The 25340-nt window shown below is 37.8% G+C and overlaps 1 protein-coding gene across 10 annotated transcripts in view; it reads right to left on the bottom strand.

The window, feature by feature from the left end:
- Positions 1-25340, bottom strand: part of ADAM22 (ADAM metallopeptidase domain 22) — a 238622-nt gene that overhangs the window by 105386 nt on the left and 107896 nt on the right. For all 10 annotated transcript variants that reach the window (XM_059885608.1, XM_059885609.1, XM_024990705.2 and 7 more), the window contains exon 4: positions 10734-10800. In XM_059885608.1, coding sequence (XP_059741591.1) covers positions 10734-10800 — 67 coding nt within the window. The remainder of the gene's footprint in view (positions 1-10733; positions 10801-25340) is intronic.

Here is a 25340-nt window from a genome sequence, read left to right as displayed (position 1 = left end):
TTTAGTATTTCTTGTCTGGAGAATCCCATGGTCAGAGCAGCCTGGCAAGTTACTGTCCACAGGGTCAGGTTACACAGAGTCGGACACAATTGAAGTGACTCAGCATGCATGCATCTCTAAATATAGCCTCAGTCTCTAAGTTTTACTGCCTCCAAACTACAAATCTATCCTACATTTAGAAACAAATGAAGTGACTAGTTTCATTTATTAATACTAGTGGAGAAAAAAAATTCATTTTTAAAAAAAATCAGAAATGTAACATGATCTCAAGAAGACAGCACTTACTATGTCTGAAAAGTCAAATTGCTGTGTGCACTACCTATTTACTCCACTCAGAATTATCCAAAAAACCACTCTGCCTTCTAAAGACATTTAGAGGTGCACTTCCAGCTTTTGAGAATATGGAGAGAAGAGAAAACACAGGCATAAAATAATCAATACATGAAGTCCAAAGGCAGATTTGGTCTTGTTTCCACTAGGTCATACTTGATTGTTTGGGTTGAGGCTCTGCTCAAATATTATACTCCTACCTTCTCTCTATTTTTTTTAAATTAATTTTATTGAAGCACAGTTGATTTACAATGTTGTGTTAATTTCCCTTGTACAGAAAAGTGATTCAATTATATACATATATAAAATTAAATAATTAAGAATTTCTAATATTCTTTTCCATTAAGGGTTATATAGAATGTTGAATATAGTTCCTGTGATATATATCCTGTTGTTTATATATCCTACACATAGTAGTTTGCATCTGCTAATCCCAAAATGTCAATCCTTCCTTCTCCTAACCATCCCCCTCCTTGGCAACCACAAATCTGTTCTCTATGTCTATCTGTTTCTGTTTTGTAGACAAGTTCTTTTGTGTCATATTTTAGATTCCATATATAAATGATATCATATAATATTTGTCTTTGTCTGGCTTACTTCACTTAGTATGATAATCTCTAGGTCCATCCATGTTGCGGCAAATGGCATTATTTCAGTCTTTTTTACGGTTATGTAATATTCCTTTATACATACATATATATATGTATATATACATATACATACTTCCTTGGTGGCTCAGACTGCAATACAGGGGACCCAGGTTTGATACCTCAGTCAGGAAGATCCCCTGGAGAAGAGAATAGTAACCTACTCCAGTAATCTTGCCTGGAGAATTCTATGGACAGAGGAGCCTGGCGGGCTACATTCCATGGGATCTCAAAGAGCAATTAACAGTCATATATATATATATATATATATATATATATATGCCACATTTTCTTTATTCATTCATCTGTTGATGGACATTTAGGTTGTTTCCATGTCTTGGCTATTGTGAATAGTGCTGCTATGAACATATGGATGCATGTTATCTTTTCAAATTATCGCTTTATCAGAAAATATACCTATGAGTGGGATTGTTGCATTATTAGGTAGCTCTGTTTTTAGTTATTTGAGGGACCTCAATAGTGGCTGTACCAATTCACATTCTCACCAACAGTGTAGGTTCTGTCTCTCTTATACAACTGTCTCCATCTCTTCTTCTGCCCACCCTCTCTGGTTTCTTCCTCTTCCTCCCACGCACCACGGTCCTGCACATCAACGCCTCTGGGCCTTTGTCCATACTAATTTCACTGCCTTGAAAAGCTGTTCCCTTCCCATTTCACCTCCTGTTACTTATCATTTAAACTTCAAAGTTAATCTCATTTCCTCAAGGAAGTCGTCCCTAACCAACCAGACTAGATCAGGTCTCCTATCAAACGCTCTCAGAACAATAGAAACCTCTCTTTATGGCACTCTCATAACTGCCATTGTAAAAGACCTATTGGCAGTTATTTTCATTATACCTATCACCTCTACTAAACTACCTGCTTTACAAGGGCAAAAATTATATCATATGTTGTTCACAGCTATCTCCCTGACCCAATGGCAAGCTCTCAATACACATCTATTGAATGAAAGAGGGCTGAGAACACAAGTGGGGTGTCTGACCATTGGAGCTTTTGTATATTCTGCCAGAAATCTCTAATGTCAACTTTTCTGTCTAAATGTCTAATCTCACTTAATCTCCATATTGCCTAAATTATTAGGACTTTCCTATGGGGATAATCAAATGCACTGGCACCCCTTCCTTTTCTGTTTCATAGTGTGCTAGTCACTCAGTTGTGTCTGACTCTGCAACCCCATGGACTGCAGCCCACCAGGCTCCTCTGTCTATGGGATTTCCCAGGCAAGAATACTGGAGTGTGTTACCATTTCCTTCTCCAGGGGATCTTCCCAACTCAGGGATCACATTCGGGTCTCCTGCATTGGCAGGCGGGTTCTTTACTGCTGAGCCACCAGGGAAGCCCAAATGCCAAGGTGCCAATTTTCTAGTTGTTACCTGTTCTTATTTTTATAGTAGCCACTTATTCACCAGAAAATAAGAATTTTTTATAAATGAAAAAGAAAATAATACCAGTTTGGGACAACACCAAGGGAATAACTTGTGATTTCTTTTTTTTTTTTTGGCTTCCAACCAGTTTCAAATTGATCAAAAACAACATTTCCACAAATCACTTCTTAATCACAGTTCACTCTGATTTCAAAAATTTTTCTGAAGATAGATCTGTATAAGACATTATATAATACAAAGATTAGTTCTGCAATTAGAATTAAAATAGGAAAAATATTCTATTATAGAATAGTTACTTGGTTTCATATATAGAAACACTATTAGTGCTACTTTGATATTTTTAATTTATGACTGAACATGTCTTTTTAAGTTTATAGATAACATCTTGAATATTAACAGTTAAGTAATCATTTAGATACTTATTTGAAAAATTTTTTACACAGAAAGAAAAGAGGACTTTCTGCTCAAACAGGTCACAAACAGAGCTTAGAAACAGAACTCATGCTGACACCAGCTGTTACAGTCCATTCCTGCTTATTCCCAGCAATGAGATACCTGACCTGTATAAACTGGTAATGGGCCAATATATTTTCTTCACACTGCAGAGTTAAGACTACTTGCAATCTTAACAATGCCATTAAGGAAGCTGATGCATTATACATGATGACTGACCTAGAGCAACCTTGCTTTGGTCCCAAGGGAAAGCAAAATTTACTTAATCCCCAAAGAATTTTTTTCCAATAATACAAAGAGAATTAAAGCATGAAATCTGAAACCACACTGATTACAAGATGGCGGAGGAACATATGTCTGCTTAAACCTGCCAGGGGGAAAATGCACAGTGTCCAGCTCATCAAAAAGATGCTAAATAGATGACTAACAGTGGATAAAAAGTAAAGTTAGGAGACAAACCTGGAATAATTGTTACGTGTGATCAAGAAACAGATATTTTAAGTTTGTTTAAGAGATTTGTGTAGCTCTTTCACGTTCTTCCGTGTGTGTGTGTTGGGGAATGAAGGGGATGGGCATTTTGAAGCACCTTGGCAGGGATACAACAAAATATTGTCTAGTGTTTTTGCAAAATGATGACACCTTTCAGCTTCCCTGCTCTTGTCCATAAAACTTTACATTTCCTCCACTCCAGACAAAAGTACACGTAGGGATAAGATGGGCATAAAAACGAAGCCATGTGTTTGCCATGTGCAGGATGGCAACATATTTCATATGGTTACAGTTTAAAAGCCACAGCAATTCCCTCTACTGAACAATACTCAGTCTAACTTCTAAGGAGTACAAAGAAGGAATAAAAATAAACCCCAAGAGAAAATGATTGAAAAAACAGGGCATTCTTAGAGGGCATTTACTTGTCTTTAGGATAATGGAAATTTTATATTTAGAAGAAAAGAGACTCACTCAAACCAAACGATTACATCTCCAATTCATGGCTTACTAAAACATCTGCTAAGGAAGATGTATTGATAATTGTAAATGGTAAAATGAAATGCTGTAATTTAAATATATGTATTTTGATTCCCCTGCCATTATAATTATTGGTTTCCATAAAGAGCATAAATTATAGTGAATAATAGCATGAATTCCAGCATCAGACTGCTTGGCTACAAATTCCAGGGAAAGTTAGTTAAATTCTATGTGCTCAGTTTCTTCATCTGCAAAATGAGGATACCAGTGGTACTACTGAGGGAGTAAATGATTTAAAATATGTAAAACACTTACTAGACTAGTGCCCGGCACATAGTAAGTATCATACACATGTTTGCTATTTCTCCAACTGCAACTAGTAATTCTACTTTTATTATTCTTCAGTGCAGTTACCAGTATTGATCTCATTGAGAATATCAACATAATTCAAAGAGGTAGAGATTGTACAAAATGGGAAATTCAGGATCGTAAAATTTAGAGCACTTATGGGTATAATAATTATTTATTTGCAAAAATACAAATTTTGAGAATGATATAAAGTCATTATAGCAAATCATCATATTTTTAAATTCTAGTAAAGTGAGGTTTCTTTAGCTAGAGAGAATATGCCACCGATAGCCTTAAGGAAGCAAAATGAGTTTGGCTTTGTGAGACATGGTTAACTCTTCCAAGTGACTAGCATTAAACTGCTGGCAGCAGTTATTCGCCTCTAAGATAAGACTAGCCTTGGAGATAATAGATCGCAAGAAAAAAGCATAGTCTTTCCACAGGACAGTAAGACAGTAACATATGGTGATTATCAATCAATGAAAATAGCTCACTAGGACTCCCTGTGTGTGTGCTTAGTCCCTAAGTCATGTTCAACTCTTTTGCAACCCCATGAACTGTAGCCCTCCAGGCTCCTCTGTCCATGGGATTTTCCAGGCAAGAATACTGGAGTGGGTTGTCATCTCCTTCTCCAGGGGATCTTCCTGACCCAGGGATCGAACGCAGGAGGATTCTTTACCATTGAACTACCAGAGAAGCCCAGGACTTGCTTTACCAACCATCAGATAAATAGATTTTCCAGTTACACTTTTGTTCAGCATTTAAAATACTTCATAAAACTTCTGTGAAAGTATCATGGCTCTTTCAATAGTAACAAGAAAATTGAATCATTCTTCTGATATAATTCACCATTTAAAATGAAAGCATTTAAAAATGGGAAGCCACTCAAACCCACAGGACCCAAAGGAGGAGGTTTCCTGTGCTGGTCCTATTTGCAATTACAGAATCATCTCTGAATTAGAAGATCCTGGAATTGAATCACACCATCCCTGAAATTCAACTCAATAATTTCTAATCAATTGTTAGAAGAGTAACCCTGTTAGTACATTTACTTTTTAGAAAGTTTAGATCTCATTCTTGCAGGCTTCTTATATCCTGAGGTTAAGAAAAATCTTTTACGTCAGCTGTTAGGAGCTAATGAAGTCATTAAATATAACAAAGTTTAAAACTAGTTTAGCTGTAGCTAGTAACTAATTATTATGTATAAGGAAAATATATTGATCAATATTTCTTTAATCATTCTAATTTAATTACAAGTCATGTTGATGTTAAGTCATAGCTAAACTCTTTTAGAGAATGTACTTGAGAAAAAATGCTTCCAAGTCATCTAATTTTAAAATATGTATATTTGTGGTTAAATTATTTTTTTAGTAGTGTAAACAAATATCATGTCCATAGCTATGACATCTGAAATGTTCTGGCCAAAATAACTTGTGTGAGGTAAATGCATGCCCATTTCACCTATGACACCTGCATCTTTAGTTTTCCTTCGCACCAGAAGTTCTGCTTTCAGAGTTTAGGCTCAGTGCTGAGAGTCCTTAACCTAAATCATCCAGGAAGTGCAGCAGAAGAACATACATACAGATTCAAACATATGGGTAGTCGCATCTGCCAAACATTCCTATCATTGTAGCAGGAGTCCCTCAAGGACCAACTAAAGGTCTTTAATTGATAGTCTGCCCCTCAGCTGGCCTTAAAATGATTACTGGGTTTCTTTACTGGATAAATGCCACCCCCCCTCCCCCGCCCCCGCCGTCTCCACAGAGTCAGGGAAAATGCCTGAAACTTCAATTTGAAATTAAGGATGATAAAACTAAGAGCTTAGGTGACAACTATAAATAGATCCATTAAAAAAATTCCTTTATAAAAGCATCTTCATAGGCCATATGACTTCATTACTATCTAGGTGACTAAGTATTCTTCCCATATCCAAGAAGTTCTAGAAAAGCTACTATAGTGAGAATTCAAGATAGAAAGCCTGTTTCTGTAACATAAGGAAAAGATGTAAATAAGAAAGACATTTTGGAAAAGAAGTACTGCTGCTGAGTTGCTCTCCTTAAAATAAAAAGAGAGAGAGATTTTAAATAGCCTTTGTATAGATTACTTGGCTACTTTGTATAGATTCCATGGCTATTTCTTGCATTTCATCTCAAAGACAGCCTCAAAAACAAAGACATTCTAAAAGCTATTTGAAAAAAAGATTCAGCAGTATGGGAGGCTCTGTACTAAGGCATGCAGCACAATTTACTGCACACCAAGGTATGGTTTTTCTTTTGTACTTAATCATTTACTCTTCTTGCTTCTATAGAAAGAACCAAGAATCTGGATGGTAATGCAGTTCTGAGAATCAATAAGGAAACTGGATATGCAGGATAAATAAAAACAGATTAATCCCTTTGTTCATCTTTTCTGCTGCAATAAATATATGTAATGACACTTTGGCAGTTGACTAGCTATTTTTGTGCTCCCCACGACTAAAAAAAGAAACAGTTCAAGCTCTTATGTACTGTTCAATTATATGCAACGAGTTTGGGAAAAATCTACATCTCATAAAAGGATATGTTAAGTAAAGCTGTCATTTAAAAAAAAAATAGAAGCAAAATGAAGTCACTAAGCTCTAATGTACATTTTAAATAAATTAAATCCTGTCACTAATAATTGAGAAGAGTTTTTCCTAATAAAGGAGTCTACAATGTTTTATAGCACCATATAATCACTTGTGGGTTTTTTTTTTTTTTTTTGGTTAAAAAAAAATTCTTAAAAGATACCTTAAGAAACATTATTTCTTTAACACACTGTGCACGTTTGAAGTACTCAAGTATTGAGAATTATGTTCCTCATGGAGAAATCTAGAAAACAATATGAGAAAACCTGAATACAATTCAAGATCAAAAGCAATTTTATATGGATGATTTTCAGGTTTATAGACACTAGAGAGTTAGCATAAGCCAGGAAGGTATCCATTGTCCTGACAGTTATCACATGTAAATTTTTCTAAGTGATTTCTTATAGCTGTCCTCCATTAGTATTTTTTTGCCTGTCGTTGACACATTCATTTTGGAAGACAAAATGATTAAGACAGGATTTTTAAGGTATATCTCTCTTTTTTAAAAAAGAAAATAGAATTGAGCTGGAAATCTAACTTTTAAAATTGAATGCAAAGGGAATCTCCTTGTAGCATAGCCTCCTGCTAGGGGACAATACTGTGCTGAGCTAGAAATCTTTCATGAGCTGCCAAACCTCAGGGAGGGGAGATGGATGTGACCAGCAGGAGAAAAGCTATCTTGTAAGAAAACACTCGGGCTTTCTCCTTGCTTCTATATCAACTTCCCTGATACTCAGTTCCCAGAAATGACTGTGGCCATTTCAGTTTACCTAAACAATATTTTTTAAGGAAAATTCTACCACCATCCCATCAAAGTAAAAGGTTCCCTCTCTCTGCTCAGTCACTCAATCATGTCTGACTTTGCAACCCCAATGACTATAGCCTTCCAGGATCCTCTGTCCATGGGCTTTTTCCAGCAAGAATACTGGAACGGGTTAGTCATAATAACCTCTCCCACCCCTTAAGCAAACACGTTCTCCTCTGACACCTGCTCTTCAACACCCAGCACTCTCCAATCTCCAGACTTCAACCTTTACCCGCTCTCCAATGCCTTCTTACCCATCTTCTTACTGCCACAATGGAACCAATTAGGACTTTGAGACAATGATCCCTGAGTGCACTCAATTCAATTAAGTGATGGGCAGTAACCAGTTAAGTGCCAGTCAAAAGTCAATACTGGAAAATGGGTGTCTCTACATATCCATCCTTAACGATTAGGATTCTGATTCAAGGACAGGTTAGGAGTGGTCACATTCAGTCTAGAAATAATTTGAACTAATAAAAAAGATACCCAGCAGTTATTACTTTGTGATCATTATCATCAGAGATCAAATAATTTAACCAAATACTATCAGAACCAATAACACTGGTGACTGGTCATGATCATTCACTGGTAATGATACAATAATAAATCATATCTCTTCCAAGATGTCTATTTTTACTTTTTGACTCCAGGGAAATCTACTTCCTTCCCCATCCATAAATACAGAAGATTTACCATTCCTTTCCTAGTGTTCTAAAACTCCTACTATAGCAATTTTCCTGAGATATGAAAAATAAAATAGGCCTTGTACTAGAGTATGTCTTTACCATTTTTGCCCAAGGCAACTGATGCTACCGAAAAGCTACCCAAATGCATAACCAAATTTGAGAGGGATACCTAAAGGCCCACTACACAGACCACCATTTCAGTTTAAAGATAAGATTATAAAGGTGCAATTGTTAGGAACCTCCAGAAAATGAGATATGTATATAATAAGTCTAAATAAGATACATTTCACTTTGTATGGCTATCTTATTTTACATTTGCTGTTGTTCAGTCACTAAGTTGAGTCCATCTTTTCACGATCCCATGAATTGCAGCACGCCAGGCTCCCTTATCCTTCACTATCTCCTGGAGTTCACTCAAATTCATGTCCATTGAGTCAATGATGCTATCTAACCATCTTGTCCTCTGCCACTTCCTTTTCCTTTTGCCTTTAATCTCTTACATAAATGTAGACTATATGGTAGATAGCATGGTGTTAAGAGTCAGCTCCAGAGACAGATAACCTAGATTCAAACTGCAGCTCTACCCCTCCTGCCTGTGTTACTTTCAGCCAGTTGTGTAACCTCTCTGTACCTCAGTTCCCTGTCAAGTGGGATAATAGTTATTTTATAATCACAGGTTGTTTGGAGAATTGAACATATATAAATTCATATGACTGTCACATCATGAGCAATAAATGTTAGTAATTACTATATTAGGATTATAATACTGATGAACCGGAGCCTATGTAATGGGACACTTCGACTAACCAAAATCCTGGCACATTTCAGCTTCAAGACAGAAAAAGCTAGCTAGCAATAAAACAGCAAACTCCATGGTTTAGACTTATTTACTGCTCCGCATCAACTTTAGTTTCTTTTGTCTTAAAAATCCAGAGCCATAGTTCAACACAATCAAAACAAAAAGATTTTATTCCCAGGGTATTCTAATTAATTGAGGTTTCACACTTACATTCTTAAAGTTTATGTTAAATACACAGAAGTTCTCCTTAAACTAAGGGACAAACTTCAAATTTAATTTTTAAATGAATTGGAAATAAATGTAAGTGAAAGATGATATTCATATATTTTATTAAAAAAACACATAAAAAGTATTTATCATGTTTTTCAGCCTAAAACCTTTCTTTGTAAACTTTGATGGGAAAAAGGTTTAATAGAACTTTAAGATTAGGATTATGCACCTCTCTGATCAGAATAACACTTTCTTCAATGAGACATAGAATGCCTTGCAGATAATACAAATCATTATCTTAAGGAAAGGTCACTAAAGTGTATTTCATTTTACTGTAAATAAAAAGTTACAATCAAGACCAAAACCCAGACTGTGAGAGACTGTATAGGATAAATAACCTGACTTCTTCAACAAATAAACTGCAAGGAAGAATAAAAAGAAAGATAAAGATAACCAATGGAATAAAAGAGAGTTTTTAAAAACTGATTTTTGTAAAAAATTAAGCAAAACTAAACTCTAGGACACCCTTGGGTAATAAAACTATAAGCAAAAGTAAGGAAAGAATAACCACAAAAGTCAGATAGTGTTTACATGTTTTATAAGAGGAGGGAAGGCCCTGGGTTTGGAAAGCAGCACAGGGAAGAACAGGACAAGCTCTATTTCTTAAACTCCTGTTCAGAAGAAAATAAACACTTAGCTAAAACTCTTTATATTAAACATTGGTTCTAAAGAAACTCTTGGGTGCTGTTTGGTCTCATATACCTCAGACAGCATCATCAGTTGACAGACACGTTCTTATGCCTATGAAAGTGAAAGTGCTAGTTGCTCAGTTGTGTCTGACTCTTTGCCACCCCTTGGACATGCAGTCCATCAGGCTCCTTTGTCCACGGAATTCTCCAGGCAAGAATACTGGAGTTGGTAGCCATTGCTTCTCCAGGGGATCTTCCTGGCCCAAGGATCAAACTTGGGTCTACCACTTACAAATCAGAAAAAAAAAAAATTTGTATGAAATCTTTTTCAGAGTTTACCCAACAAGAACCAATATCCTGAGATTTCTGTCTCCAGGGATTTAAAACTCTCTGGGATATCCCTGTTGACATAATAAGTTCATAATTTTTCCAGATGAATTTTTCCAAATGAATACAAAGCCAGGCACCTACCCTAGACTTGATTCTACCTCTTCGTTCTCAGTGCTAACCTTAAAAACCAATTTCAGAAATTATTTTCTGTGATATAATCTAAAAGAGAACTACTTGCAGTAATATTAATCCCACAAAACATAACTCCAACAATTCCTGTAGTAAAGACTTCTTTTACTGATAATTAAGTTTTCCCCTAAGCCAGTGACATGTTTTAATGATAAATTCTGAAATATAAAAAACCCCAAATTGTATATTGGAAGCATCATGGAAAATTAAAATTATCATCAGCACTTAAAAGATTCTCAGAGTTTTCCTCAAGAGAAAAATTTTACTTACTTTTACTTCCACAGTCTTCCCTCCATGTTCAATGTGTCTCTCCACATATTCAGAGGACAGCAAATCACTGCAAAAAAAAAAAAAGAAATGATGATGAAAGGGACCTCAAATATGTAAATCACTTGAAAATCACCACTGTTGACAACATTCCAGCATGAATGATTTATTTAATATAGATTTTAAGGCAAAAACAAAACTTTATAGGTCTCTCTCTCTCTCTCTTTCATACACACACACACACACACACACACACACACACAGCCTAGTACTTGTAAAAGGATATGAAGCTGAACTGACTAATCCACCTGTCACTCCCTTGCTTAGCAAAGCTAATTCCACCAATATAGTTCAGCAAGTTTAGGAAACTACCATTATTTTTAAGACATCTTATTCTTCCCTTTTTTACTTTAGCTTCTTTGTATACAAATATTTTTATTTGTATTTGTATTTTATTTTATTTGTATACAAAGATTTAATTTTTTTTATTCCTTACATCCTTAGTTTCCTTTGCTGTTTCTCTTCTCCAACGTTCGAATAGTGAGGTACTCCCAGGAGACAGTCTCTCCATATTCCTTGGTGCTCTTTTCCTGTCTCATGGCTTTAAGTATTAAGACACTGTCAATATCTAATTTTTTATTTCAAATTCAGACCTTTTTTTTTTTTTTTCTCAAACTGGAGATTTAACTATCTACTGGATGTCTCTGCTTGAATATCTAATAAGCATATCAAGCTTAACATGCTAAGGTGGAATTCTTTCACCCTCACCCACTCCCCACCTCCTGTTCAGCCACAGCCTTCCCCAACAGCTAACTGCTTTGCCCCTAACTTTGAAATGATCTTTGCTTTAGCTTTATATCAAAGAGTTTTGATTTGCTACTATACCATACCATTTCTCATGTGTTATGTGTGATATTTTATCTAACAAAATGTTTCCCCCAGAAAAAAAATTAAACAGATGCAAGGAAGTTTAGAAGAAATGAAAAAGAATATACTTCAGCTTTCTAAAATAATCTTTTTTGAAATCTCTCCTAAACAACCACCAGTTTCTTATATATTAATAATTTTTAAATATTTACATCATCTTAAATATACTTATCTCTAATTCTACATATGAGAAAAAATGTCCCCTTTAATAAGGTGCCTCAAGATACAACATTCATGAAATGTTTTAAAGTCTTTAAATTTTTAAACCACATTCACATCCTAATCTTTATCCAAGACCATACCCCCAACAGGAGAGGTACCAGCCAGATGTTTTCAAAACACTGCCCCCAACCTTACTATCAGTCTCCAACAACTTCTCCATCAGTGACAGTGGCAGCATTTATTAGCAGAGCCAGCCAGGTTCCCTCTCTTGGGAATCTGAACTAGTAAATTCAGAAGAAAAAAAAAGAAAATTACCAGATGAAGGAAAGAGAAATAGAAAATCAAAAATAAGCAGTCTCTTGAGAGAAACCGAGCTGTGCCAGCGGGTGAATCCTGTCACCTCAAACCTAGTCTCTCTCTTGGTGACTCTCAGGCCAAAAGATACAACCAAGCCAAAGAGCTGGAGAATAAAGAATTTATTACTTGCAACAAGTAAGGAAAACACCTTGCCCCAAAGCAGTGTCTTCCCCAAGAGCAAAATTGTGAAGTTTCAAGTTAAGGGTATGTGCATATTCATGAAAAGACTTGAGAAAATTCAGCAAAGAATTGGAGGAACAGTTAATAGAGTCCACACTTCAGTTGACTGAAGTCATGAGGGTCAGCAAAAAATCAACATCATCTTTCCTTAGGTTCCACTTGATGTAATGATTGAGCACTAGCCCTACGTGAGTTTAAAGTCTGCAAAACAGCTCAAGAAAGTACTTAAGGCCAATCTTTACCACTGAAACAGAACTGGGAGTCTTTACAACTGATTTATTATCTTTGCTGTTGTTATTTCTCTTCCCTGAAAACAGTTTATTTTGTTTCCTTAAGATCATTATTACTGAGATCTGCTCAAGGTCAAGCAGTTGGCCAGGCTTATACCACAAATGACTTCTATATCAAAAAGCTATATCTAGTTCTTTTTCTCCAGGGACACCTCCTCCTCACCTTATTTGCTTACAAAATCAGAGTAAAAGCCCCATATCTCTACTGAGTAAGCCACTGAATCCAGAACAGCCCATCCCTAATGTTGGATCCTTTCTCCTTCACTGCCATGTAAGTAAACCCCCATTATGGGAGCCAGCATGAGCAAGATCAAAAGCAACTATGTAGAATGATACTTAGAGGGGGAGGAACTGTAGTAGCAGTAGGAGTAATAATAATAACAATAATAAATTTCTAAAAAAATAGCTTTTGAGTCTTCCAGGTTTTTAAATTTCAAGGGAACATTCTTCTTTGAATTATAAAATCAAGAAATTAAGAGAGTATGAGTCACCACAGGAATGTAATTACAGCGAAGAAAAGCCTCTGCTCAGAAATTATGCAGCTATTTCAATCAAGCCTCTATATGTAAAGTTTTGCTAGAAAGGGCACTATGTAATTTAAACCAAAAGCAGCCCACACAATTTGGTTCTGTTTGTTTGCAGTATTGTGGAAGTCGGGTAAGTATTGTTATTTAATTATTGGGCTGAAAAACCTTCTATTTAAAATACCATAATTTTTTCCTCTACTGAAACATAAAAATCCTTACTACCACCAATTTAGAACCTCAGTACAAATTTTTGAAGCCTCCTAAAGTAGAGATAATCAAAATTGTCTTTTTAAGTTCTATTATTTATTTTAATCATCGTTTATCGTTAAGTAGGAATCTACTTAATTTTAAGTACAGGAAAACAGAGACTCTCCTTAACATATGGAAAATTTTATTTCATCTGATTAGGAAGAATTTACTCCATTCTCAAAAGTGCTGTGTGAATGATTCTTTGTGAATTTTGAAAGACAAGTGAAAATCATTTCCAGTCAAATTCTAAACCCACTTATTTTCTAAAGGAAGTAAGGAAATGTTTTAAAAATTCAAAATGAATTCTGGGGCCCCCTTTTTAAAATTTATTTGCATGCCATAATAAGCCTGGAAAAAGCAAAACAAATACAATGTCAACATTTTCAGTCATAATAATGATTATCCTTTGTCTAGCGGGCAACTGTCATGAATCAGAGGCAGCTGGTATAGTACAAAGCTTTTGGAATTTAAAAACAAAACCAAATATTTTTATTTCCTATCCAAACTGCCATTGACTAGCTTTGTGACCTTGGCCAAGTTATTTAATCTTTATGAACACAATTTTGTCCAAGTCTAAAATGAAGATAATAAAAATTTCCTTATAAAGTTGGTATGGTATTAAACCAGAACATATGTGAAAAGTCTCCCAAATCCTGATTTCAATTATCCCACTCCTTACGCATCATCTCCTACCCATCTTTCTCTTGAACTCTCACTTTAACTGTTTGTGTTACCGAACCCAGGTTTGACTTGAAAGCCAATACTTGAGAGACAAGTGTTGACTGGAAAAAAAAAAAAAAAGGTTGCTTTAATCACAAGTCCAGCACCCTGGGGAGAAGGCAGATTTGTGTCCAAAAACCTATTCCAAACATTCTGCATGACAAGGAAAGTTTTTAAAGAGAGAATCATTTGGGGAGGAGGTCAGAGTCTTCGTTATCATCCACTGTGTGCAAACTTTTTCAGATTGGTTGGTAGTGAGGTAACACAGGGACTTCCCAGGTGGCACTAGTGGTAAAGAACCCTCTTGCCAACGCAGGTAGACATAAGAGATGTGGGTTTGATCCCTGGGTTGGGACAATCCCCTGGAGGAGGGCACCAGCAACCTACTCCAGTTTCCTTGCCTGGAGAATCCCATGGACATAGGCGCCTGGGGGGCTATGGTGCATAGGGTCACAAACAATCAGACACAACTGAAATGACTTAGCATGTACGCATACATGAGGTATTACAGTGGTGTTCCAGTATTCCAGGAATCTTGTAGTCAGTCTGAAGTTACCATCCTCCACCTGGATGAGGGCCTTAGTTCCTACAGAAGAATCCAAAAGTATTAGGAACCAGGACCGTGCCCTGATTGATTCAGCCATTTGGAACACAGGTCAAGGAGACTGAATGAAGCCCATTATCCATAAATAAGAAATGGGTAAATGGAATGGCCCTTGGAGGGGACCTGCAGTGTCCAGTTCCACTTCATTTGGAGATTTTTAAACCACTGACCCTACGTACTACTTTTTCACCGTCATTCATCTCTCTCTTGTCCACCTAATCTACTTTACAGTCCATGATTTATCATGAAATCGCTCCCTTGTTCCTCTTCCTCTCTACACTATGCTCACTTGGCCAAACCTCAACCTTGGTAAAACTTAACTCTTCTACTAATCAAAGTCTGACCCTAAGAAGCAGAACGTCCTGAATGGTCATACATCTAGCCACATAATTTATGAACACAATGGTATGTGGTCCCCCTTTGCCCATAAATCCACTAGTGCATTTTCCTGGTCAATTTACTCTGAGAAGATCCTTCCAAATTTTTCTCTCCTAAAATCCCCAAGGTATTTCTTCATTATAACTCCCTGCTAATGACCTCACTTCTATATTCACTGAGAGAATGGAAACAGAAAAAGGCTGCTTCATCTTTCCAAGCTACCAACACCCCTGTTTTCTGAGCCAGTCTCTGAAATAGAATAAGACCCTATGGGGCCTTCCCAGGACAGAACTTCCTCCATGCCCTCTGCCTGACTTGTTTGTAGAAAAACTTTGGTCAAATAATAAATATAATGAGAGAAATGATAAAATGCAGAAGCAAAGGAAAATAGTCAAACAAGACCAAAAAGTAGTAGTTTAGTCGTTAAGAAAAGTCAAAGACATTTAGTTCCTCCTCAAGGGCTACAGATAATATTCTGAGCCATATCCTGTGAGCTGTTTTGTAGATAATGAAATCCCACCAGGAGGAAGAAGTTAACTACATGATGACCAGACTACAGCCATCACATAAGTTGCCAAAATTCTGAGATCCAGACTCAAGAAAATCAATCCTGGAATTAAAGATCAGCTGCACCTAAAATAATCAAAATGATGCTGATCAGGCCACTACATGACTAATTCAAGATGACTGTCAGAGCTGACTGTGCTGTTCTGCATATAGCCCCCCTTCCCTCTGCCTACACACTTCTGAAACTCCCCTTTAAAAACATGCCCACTGATTAATGGTGGAGAGTTGGACTTTGGACATGAGTCTGCCTTCTCCCCCAGTTGCCAGCCTCCAGAAAAAGGCAGATTTTCTTTTCTATCAACACATGCCTCTCCGGTATTGGCTGTTGAGCTGCTAGTGAAATAGAAATTGCTAGGCAGTCAGTGCAGGACTCTGAGACCTCTGTCTTATTTTCAATAAACATTTCACTCCATTAAACTAAAATTATACCCTTTGTAGAGAATTCCTGGAATGTGTCCTTGGTCTGATAAATTATCAGCATTCAGATCCAGGGAAGGGCAGTCATTAACTGTTCCATATGGGTGATCATTCATCTTTAGCCCATACTTCTGGTCCATTGTAAAATGGCCAGTGGGCATGAAAAAGGGTGGCAACTTAATCTGAGGATCAAAAAAGTAATAAAGATGTTAAACATCTTGACCTTTAAACTGATTGGTTAAAAATGACACATTTTAAGGACAGGAGCCAACCAAAACTGTACAGATTGATACTGGTAAGGATATAAACTGCTGTAAGTCCCACCTTGGGGGGACTCTTTACCCCCTTTCAGTGTCTATGCTGACAGCTTTGTACTTTCCTTCTCTTTAATAAATCCTATTGTCTTGTTTGGGAAGTTCATTCTTTGGCTCCATGAATAAGAACTCAATATGGTTAATGCATAACTCTCTCAGATAAATCCCAATATTCAAGTCTCCACTCAAAATGTATCCTACTAATAACTTCACAGTGAAGAAAACTGGGGGACATCAACCTTAACTGAGTGATAATAGCTAACATTGTCAATAACAGAAGAAACCAAAATCATGAGCCCCTGCAGTGATGCACTGAGAATGCCTCATTACAGTATTCCCACTAAATATGCATAAGAAAGAAACAAATGAATAAAGAAATCCAAATCAGCAACAGATTTTCAACCAAATAGCCTCAGAGAAAAGACCTAATCCCAAGTGCTTCCATGCAAATATGACCTCAAGGTCAAGATCATATCAAGTGTATGATAGTAAGACCCTTTGATAAGACCTCAGATGGTCTTAGAGTTATTTTGCTTAACCTATATCATCTATATTTTTAAAGTTTTTAATATTTTTAAGAGCCTGCCTATTAGATTCTCAGCTATAGCAAAAAGTTTCTAAGAATCTCAAGGTATGACTCATAGATATTCTCACCTAAACAAAAAGACTTCTAAGAATCTTAAGGGCATTTTACTCCAAGTAGAGAAAGGCCTGTCTCAAGACTTGTGGATTTGGTTTGTCTTATGGGATAAATACCAATAAGATTCAAATGAAACCCTCCAAAAAACCACTGCCAGCTTGGATTAAAACACACAAGTTAATTCAAGTCTTTTACAGCCAGGAAGCAGACCTAGAAAGATACTTAGATTAAGGCCTGGGTCATTTCTCATGGAAAGAAAATGGTGACGTAAATGGTGGAGCCAAGAACCTTTAGCAACCACTACCAGGATGATGAACAGAGCTTTAATCAACATATAATCCCTTTCCCAAAACGGGGGAACTGGTGACATAAACCTGGCTGACTATCAGAATTTCAATGGACCAGTGATAGCTGGGTATCTCCTATTTCTCTGGTTTTTAAATAGCAATATCTACTGAAATCATCCTATTCTTATTTCCCATTATATATTGAATGTATGTGGAATAGATAACTTGTCCTTTTAGTTCAAAGGCCTGTATCTGTGTCAACTCATCTACAAATGTTTAATCAGATTGAGATGGTAAGAATTTGAACCTTGAGTTTGAGCCTGATAGCATAATGGAATGAGATCGTTCTGGAGTCTTTGAAGGAATATGTGCATTTTACATAGGTGAGAAATGTAAATAATTTGTGGTCAGATGATAGACTGTGGTTGAACAAAGATGTCTACAAACTCTTTGTCACTCCTCTCATGGTAAAGTGGAGATCATTTCTCCTCTCCTTGCAGCTGAGCTGGTCCTAGAACAAACACAATGAGACAGAAGTGATATTGTATAACATCTGAGATCTGCAACTTTCACTGCCATGCATATGGAACTCTCCATCTTTGAATATTTGAATCCATTCACCATGCTGTGAGGAAGTTTAAGCAGCCATACAACAAGACCCTTGTAGAGTTTCTAGCTGACAGCCCCAGTTGAATTTCCAGCCAGGGCTGGCAATAATTCTAACCATATGATTGAGACCAGTTTGGATCTCCCAGATGTAATATAATAGTGCCCCAGCTAATATCACATGAAGCAAAACTGCCCAATCAAACTACAAAATTTTATAAAATAATACACTGCAAGACAATAGGCTAATTATGCCTTCTTATTCATATATTCAATGATTGTTACATTGTACAAAATTAGCATCATGTTTTCCTTTTAGAGCAGTCTCCAGGGAATTCCCTGGCAGTATAGTGGTTAGGCGGAGAAAGCAATGGCACCCCACTCCAGTACTTTTGCCTGGAAAATCCCATGGATGGAAGAGCCTGGTAGGGTGCAGTCCATGGGGTCGCTAAGAGTCAGACACAACTGAGCTACTTCACTTTCACTTTTGACTTTCATGCATTGGAGAAGGAAATGGCAACCCACTCCAATGTTCTTGCCTGGAGAATCTCAGGGACGGGGGAGCCTGGTGAGCTGCCATCTATGGGGTTGCACAGAGTCGGACACGACTGAAGCAACTTAGCAGCAGCAGCAGCAGCAGCATAGTGGTTAGGACTCAATGCTTTCACTGCAGGGCCCACGTTCTATCCCTGGTCAGGGAAATAAGATCCCACAAGTTGTGTGGCATGGTCCTCCCCAAAAAAGAGAGAGAGAGAGAAAATGTGCACAATGTAACTTGTTTTAGATGTTAACATAGAGACAACTTACAATTTTTGACTTTAAGATGGTGCAAAAGCTATATGCATGTGGTAGAAATCATATTTAGATTTTGGATTTTGACTGTTTCCTGGCCTAGCAGTATGCTTTATGATACTCTCTTGTGATGCTGGGCGGGTCAGAGAACAGCAGCTCCCAGTCAGCCACACAATTACAATAATAATCAATCTAGGCACTTACAGCCATTCTGTTTCCATGCCAACCTTTGCATTTTTCACTTTCAGTACAGTATTCAATAAATTACATGAGATATTAAATACTTTATTATAGAGCAGGTTTTGTATTAGATGATGTTGCCCAACTGTAGACAAATGTAAGTGTTCTGAGCATATTTAAGGTAGGCTAGGCTAAGCTACGAAGAAGGCAATGGCACCCCACTCCAGTACTCTTGCCTGGAAAATCCCATGGATGGAGGAACCTAGTAGGCTGCAGTCCATGGGGTTGCGAAGAGCTGGACACAACTGAGTGACTTCACTTTCACTTTTCACTTTCATGCTTTGGAGAAGGAAATGGCAACCCACTCCAGTGTTCTTGCGTGGAGAATCCCAGGGATGGGGGAGCCTGGTGGGCTGCCGTCTATGGGGTTGCACAGAGTCGGACACAACTGAAGCAACTTAGCAGCAGCAGCAGCAGGCTAAGCTATGATGTTCCATAGGTTATGTGTATTAAATGCATTTTCAACTTATCAGGACATAACCCTATCATACGCTGAGGAAGTTCTGCAAGAGAATTATAAAAGTTTCAAATATGACTACAATCCACCCAGTGAAATAGTAAAAAGCCCCATAGGTCATGGGTCACAATGGAAAATCAACAGATTCCGTTAGGTACTTAGACCAAGAAAACCTTTTCAGAAGTAAAGAACTGGGAAAATAGAAATTTTAAGGACTCAAATTTCATTATTATATTTAATAGTAATAAAAAATGATAAGCTTAGAAAGTTTTTTAAAGAAAACATTCTTCCCATTCTCTCCATTCTATACATTGTTTCCCTCATTTCATCTTTTCTCTCCTTTATTTTCTCACTTTGTTTAGCCAAGCATTAATCTTCCAGATTCTCTGACAAGCTAACGTCTTTGCTGAGAAGCCTCACTACAGAAAATGGATAAATGTCCTGAACTTTCATATCACTGAGAATTAATCATCCAGTTTTTAGCACTGTTAATGTGCAAAAACTGTTATCTATATACTCAGTATGTAATAACTAGTACTTACAATTCCCATTTTGTTTAAACTAAGTTAAAGGGAAACTACAAATGTGAATCAAAAGTTTTTCCAAGATTTGCCTTTTGGATGAGAGTTTCATTTTATTATTTTACAATTTCTAAACATGAAAATTCCTTTCCTATTTATACATATACAAGAGATTTTCTGTGTACCCTTGTACCTAAAGTGGAGGCTATTTTAGCTATGTTCTGCTGAGGACGTCTTAATCTGATGAAAATTTTCAGGGAGCTTTCATTGTGAATATCAAGGACTAGGGACTTAAAGTAAATATGATCAGATGAAAGTTGCAATAGGTACTGTCATTAACATTAGCTCTTGTTTATAAAATCCTTATTCTTACTAAGGCAAAGGTTTCCAAGCCTTGCTTTAGAGAAGAATCATAGTTCTGTTTATTAATAACTGGTATCCCCACATCTACCAAATCAGAATCTCCTAGGTTTATTCTGATATATGAAAAATATACATAATGATATATGAAAATATATATACCAGGACATGAAAGTACAATCAAATTATATCTAAAAATATTCTAGTAAAATTTTATTAATATAATAGTATGTTGGCATATTCTGATCATTGTGACTCATTACCACATTGAAAGCCAAAGACACAAGGGAACCCATTACAGCAAAGCAATTAAAACCAATCCCTGAAAAATAGTATGGCAAACAATGAATGGGGTTGGGGGGGAACTCCATTACAACCAAATCAAGGACTGATTTTTTCAGAAAAAATCTGACACAGTTAGTTAAAAATATACTTAGATTTTCAGTAAGTACCCTAGAAGTGAGAGGTTTTGGTATTCTTTTTTTTTTTTAATTGCAATTTTTAGGTGTGGTTCAAATAAATTATTTATTTATACTAATTAAAGATTTCAATTTCTATATCATTTAGTTGAAAATCATCAAGACAGAGTTAGCCTCAAATTCTCTCTTTCTATTGCCATCTACCTAATTAACATCTTTACCTTCATCTCCTTCCTCTCTACATCCATATTCTAGGAGTGAGACCATACCCCCTTAGCTGGACTCCATAGTCACAGGTCAAGAGCCCATGCTCAAAATAAGACTTCTCCACACTCTCACTTGCACAACCTTTTGAGTTAGAATCAAATGGGAGTCCCAAATTCTGTTAGTTCCTGGCAAGACAGCATCTACTTGCCAACAAAACTCACAGTGATATTCTTTAGAATCATCAAGATTAACCAAATCAGGCCTTTTGTCTTAGTTCATGTAGTGGCCTCAAGAAGCTCAGGCTCCCAAATCATCCTTCATCTCCAGCTCTCTAACCTCCATGTGGTTGTTCTGCCCCTTTTCCCGTCATGCCCCATCTCCAGATATGATGCCTTTCAGAACTTACTCATGGCCGTTAGGAAAATCCCCTATCTCTAATCTCTTCTTTGAATACTTCCTTCACTATCTTCCCCTGGAAGAGGAAATGACAACCTACTCCAGTATTCTTGCCTGGAGAATCCCATGCAAAAAGGAGCCCAGTGGGTTACAGTCCACAGAGTCACAAAGAGTTGGGACTTGACTGAGCAACTAACACTTTCACATTTTCACCATCTTACTCTGAGAACCAGCTTCCCAGTGGAAGAACTGCTTCTCCTGCAAACCCTTAAGTATAGACTGCAAGTCTGGAGAGGATGGGGGAAGCTACCCTTTTTACCTCTCATTGCTATGTCATGCCATTCTCCCTCATTCTGTTAGGGAAATATTGACTGAAACCACCCATCCTGGCCAGGAACCATAGTAAACATTTGCATGAGTTATTTTATGACAGGAGGTCCTGGTAAGGAACATGGAAATAACAAGCCAAAACCAATCGGAACAATTGGGGAAAGGTACTAACCTCCCAGAATCCTCCTCGCTGGAATCCATCTTGGCTGGGCAATATGTGTGCCACCAGGAAGGACCCTGAGTCAGAATGATTGCCCAGAGAGAACCCAGAAATGAACCCCTTTACCATAAAACCAGAAACTTGGAACCACATTGGCAAAGAAGTTCTAGGTTCCCTTACCCTCCTGTTCTCTGCCCAATAAAGTCTCTTGTTTTGTCAGCACTGTGTCTTCTCAGACATTCATTTTGGAGTGTTAGATAAGAGCCCACTCTTGGGCCCTGGCAGGGGACCCCTTCCTACAACAATTTCACTAAGAATCATCCCACTTTATATCTCACATCATCAGATTATACAATCTATCATTGATCCTCATAGTAACTTATTGACTCCTGGTCATTTCCCCTTATTTCCCTGAAGATTTTAACTTTTAGTTTACAATCACACTTTCCAGCACTACCCCTGTTGTAATTATTGGTGATTTTGATATCTACTTAAGTGATCCTTCTAATTCTGGCTTCTCAGCCTCTTGACTTCATGTCTCCCAATGATGTTCTCCACTCTATATTACCCTTACATCATTCACATAACACATTCTCAAATTCAAGCATCTCACTCTCTGACCAACTCCATCCCTTTGAGCTTTCTCTTTCAAAACTCCATTTCAATCCTTTGACCCCAGTAAGATGTAAAACTCATGAATTCACTACGATTTCACTGTCCTCACCTACCTCATGTCTCACTGCCTTCCTTTCTCATCTTAAATTCAACCTTCACTTCAGTTCAGTTCAGTCGCTCAGTCGTGTCCGACTCTTTGCGACCCCATGAATCACAGCACGCCAGGCCTCCCTGTCCATCACCAACTCCCGGAGTTCACTCAGACTCATGTCCATCGAGTCGGTGATGCCATCCAGCCATCTCATCCTCTGTCGTCCCCTTCTCCTCCTGGCCCCAATCCCTCCCAGAATCAGAGTCTTTTCCAATGAGTCAACTCTTCACATGAAGTGGCCAAAGTACTGGAGTTTCAGCTTTAGCATCATTCCTTCCAAAGAAATCCCAGGCTGATCTCCTTCAGAACGGACTGGTTGGATCTCCTTGCAGTCCAAGGGACTCTCCAGAGTCTTCTCCAACACCACAGTTCAAAAGCATCAATTCTTCAGCGCTCAGCTTTCTTCACAGTCCAACTTTCACATTCATACATGACCACTGGAAAAACCATAGCCTTGACTAGACGGACCTTTCTTGGCAAAGTAATGTCTCTGCTTTTTAATATGCTGTCTAGGTTGGTCATAACTTTCCTTCCAAGGAGTAAGAATCTTTTAATTTCATGGCTGCAGTCACCATCTGCAGTGATTTTGGAGCCCCCAAAAAATAAAGTCTGACACTGTTTCCACTGTTTCCCCATCTATTTGCCATGAAGTGATGGGACCAGATGCCATGATCTTCGTTTTCTGAATGTTGAGCTTTAAGCCAACTTTTTCACTCTCCTCTTTCACTTTCATCAAGAGGCTCTTTAGTTCCTCTTCACTTTCTGCCATAGGGTGGTGTCATCTGCATATCTGAGGTTACTGATATTTCTCTCAGCAATCTTGATTCCAGCTTGTGCTTCTTCCAGCCCGTGTTTCTCATGATGTACTCTGCATAAAAGTTAAATAAGTAGGGTGACAATATATAGCCTTGAAGTACTCCTTTTCCTATTTGGAACCAGTCTGTTGTTCCATGTCCAGTTCTAACTGTTGCTTCCTGACCTGCATATAGGTTTCTCAAGAGGCAGGTCAGGTGGTCTGGTATTCCCATCTCTTTCAGAATTTTCCACAGTTTATTGTGATCCACACAGTCAAAGGCTTTGGCATAGTCAATAAAGCAGAAATAGATGTTTTTCTGGAACTTTCTTCCTTTTTCCATGATCCAGCAGATATTGGCAATTTGATCTCTGGTTCCTCTGCCTTTTCTAAAACCAGCTTGAACATCTGGAAGTTCACGGTTCACGTATTGCTGTAGCCTGGCTTGGAGAATTTTGAGCATTACTTTACTAGCGTGTGAGATGAGGGCAATTGTGTGGTAGTTTGAGCATTCTTTGGCATTGCCTTTCTTTAGGATTGGATTGAAAACTGACCTTTTCCAGTCCTGTGGCCACTGCTGAGTTTTCCAAATTTGCTGGCATATTGAGTGCAGCACTTTCACAGAATCATCTTCCAGGATCTGAAATAGCTCAACTGGAATTCCATCACCTCCACTAGCTTTGTTCGTAGTGATGCTGCCTAAGGCCCACTTGACTTCACATTCCAGGACGTCTAGCTCTAGGTGAGTGATCACACCATCGTGATTATCTGGGTCGTGAAGATTTTTTTGTACAGTTCTTCTGTATATTCTTGCCACCTCTTCTTAAGATCTTCTGCTTCTGTTAGGTCCATACCATTTCTGTCCTTTATCGAGCCCATCTTTGCATGAAATGTTCCCTTGATATCTCTAATTTTCTTGAAAAGATCTCTAGTCTTTCCAGTTCTGTTGTTTTCCTGTATTTCTTTCCACTGATTACTGAGGAAGGCTTTCTTATCTCTCCTTGCTATTCTTTGGAACTCTGCATTCAGATGCTTATATCTTGCCTTTTCTCCTTTGCTTTTTGCTCTCTTCTTTTCACAGCTATTTGCAAGGCCTCCTCAGAGAGCCATTTTGCTTTTTTGCATTTCTTTTCCATGGGGATGGTCTTGATCCCTGTCTCCTGTAGAATGTCACGAACCTCCGTCCATAATTCATCAGGCAGTCTATCTATCAGATCTTGTGCAGAAGGGTCGAGAGGAGCTACTCCACGTTCAAGGTCAGGAGGGGCAGCTGTGAGGAGATACCCCTCATCCAAGGTAAGGAGCAGTGGCTGCGCTTTGCTGGAGCAGCTGTGAAGAGATACCCCACATCCAAGGTAAGAGAAACCCAAGTAAGACGGTAGGTGTTGTGAGAGGCATCAGGGGGCAGACACACAAACCATAATCACAGAAAACTAGTCAATCTAATCACACGGACCACAGCCTTGTCTAACTCAATGAATTCAATCCTAGTATTTACTATTTTGCAAATCTCCCTACCCATCTCCTAACACATGTTTCTCCCTTCCCTAAGCCAATTCTAGTTTAAACGAACTTTTTACTGGCTTCATATGCACTTGGTACAACTTAATGGAGCTGAAGAACAGCATATCATCAGGCTGACTGTACTCACTTTACGCTGACAACCACCAACCTCAAGGAGTCCCTTAAAGCTGCCTGGAAATTGTATTCCCTTTGTCCAGGACATTTACCCTCCTAACTGTCTCTCAACACCATTTCATGCCTTCTCCTTCTTTATTCAAACCCCCAACATCTACTCCCCATGGCTTGAGAAGATGATTATGTTACCTACAACACTGAGAAAAAAAAGCAATCAAAAGGTAAGTTCCATAGTCTTTTATCATTGCTTCTTTGTACCTACCAGCATCCTCCATACTCATATGCTCAGCCTCTCCTCCTGTTCTA

The sequence above is a fragment of the Bos taurus genome, chromosome 4 (genome assembly GCF_002263795.3).
Source record: "Bos taurus isolate L1 Dominette 01449 registration number 42190680 breed Hereford chromosome 4, ARS-UCD2.0, whole genome shotgun sequence".
Lineage (NCBI taxonomy): Eukaryota > Metazoa > Chordata > Mammalia > Artiodactyla > Bovidae > Bos > Bos taurus.
The sequence above is the reverse complement of the archived record's forward strand: the minus strand, read 5'-3'. Positions and strand labels throughout refer to the sequence as shown.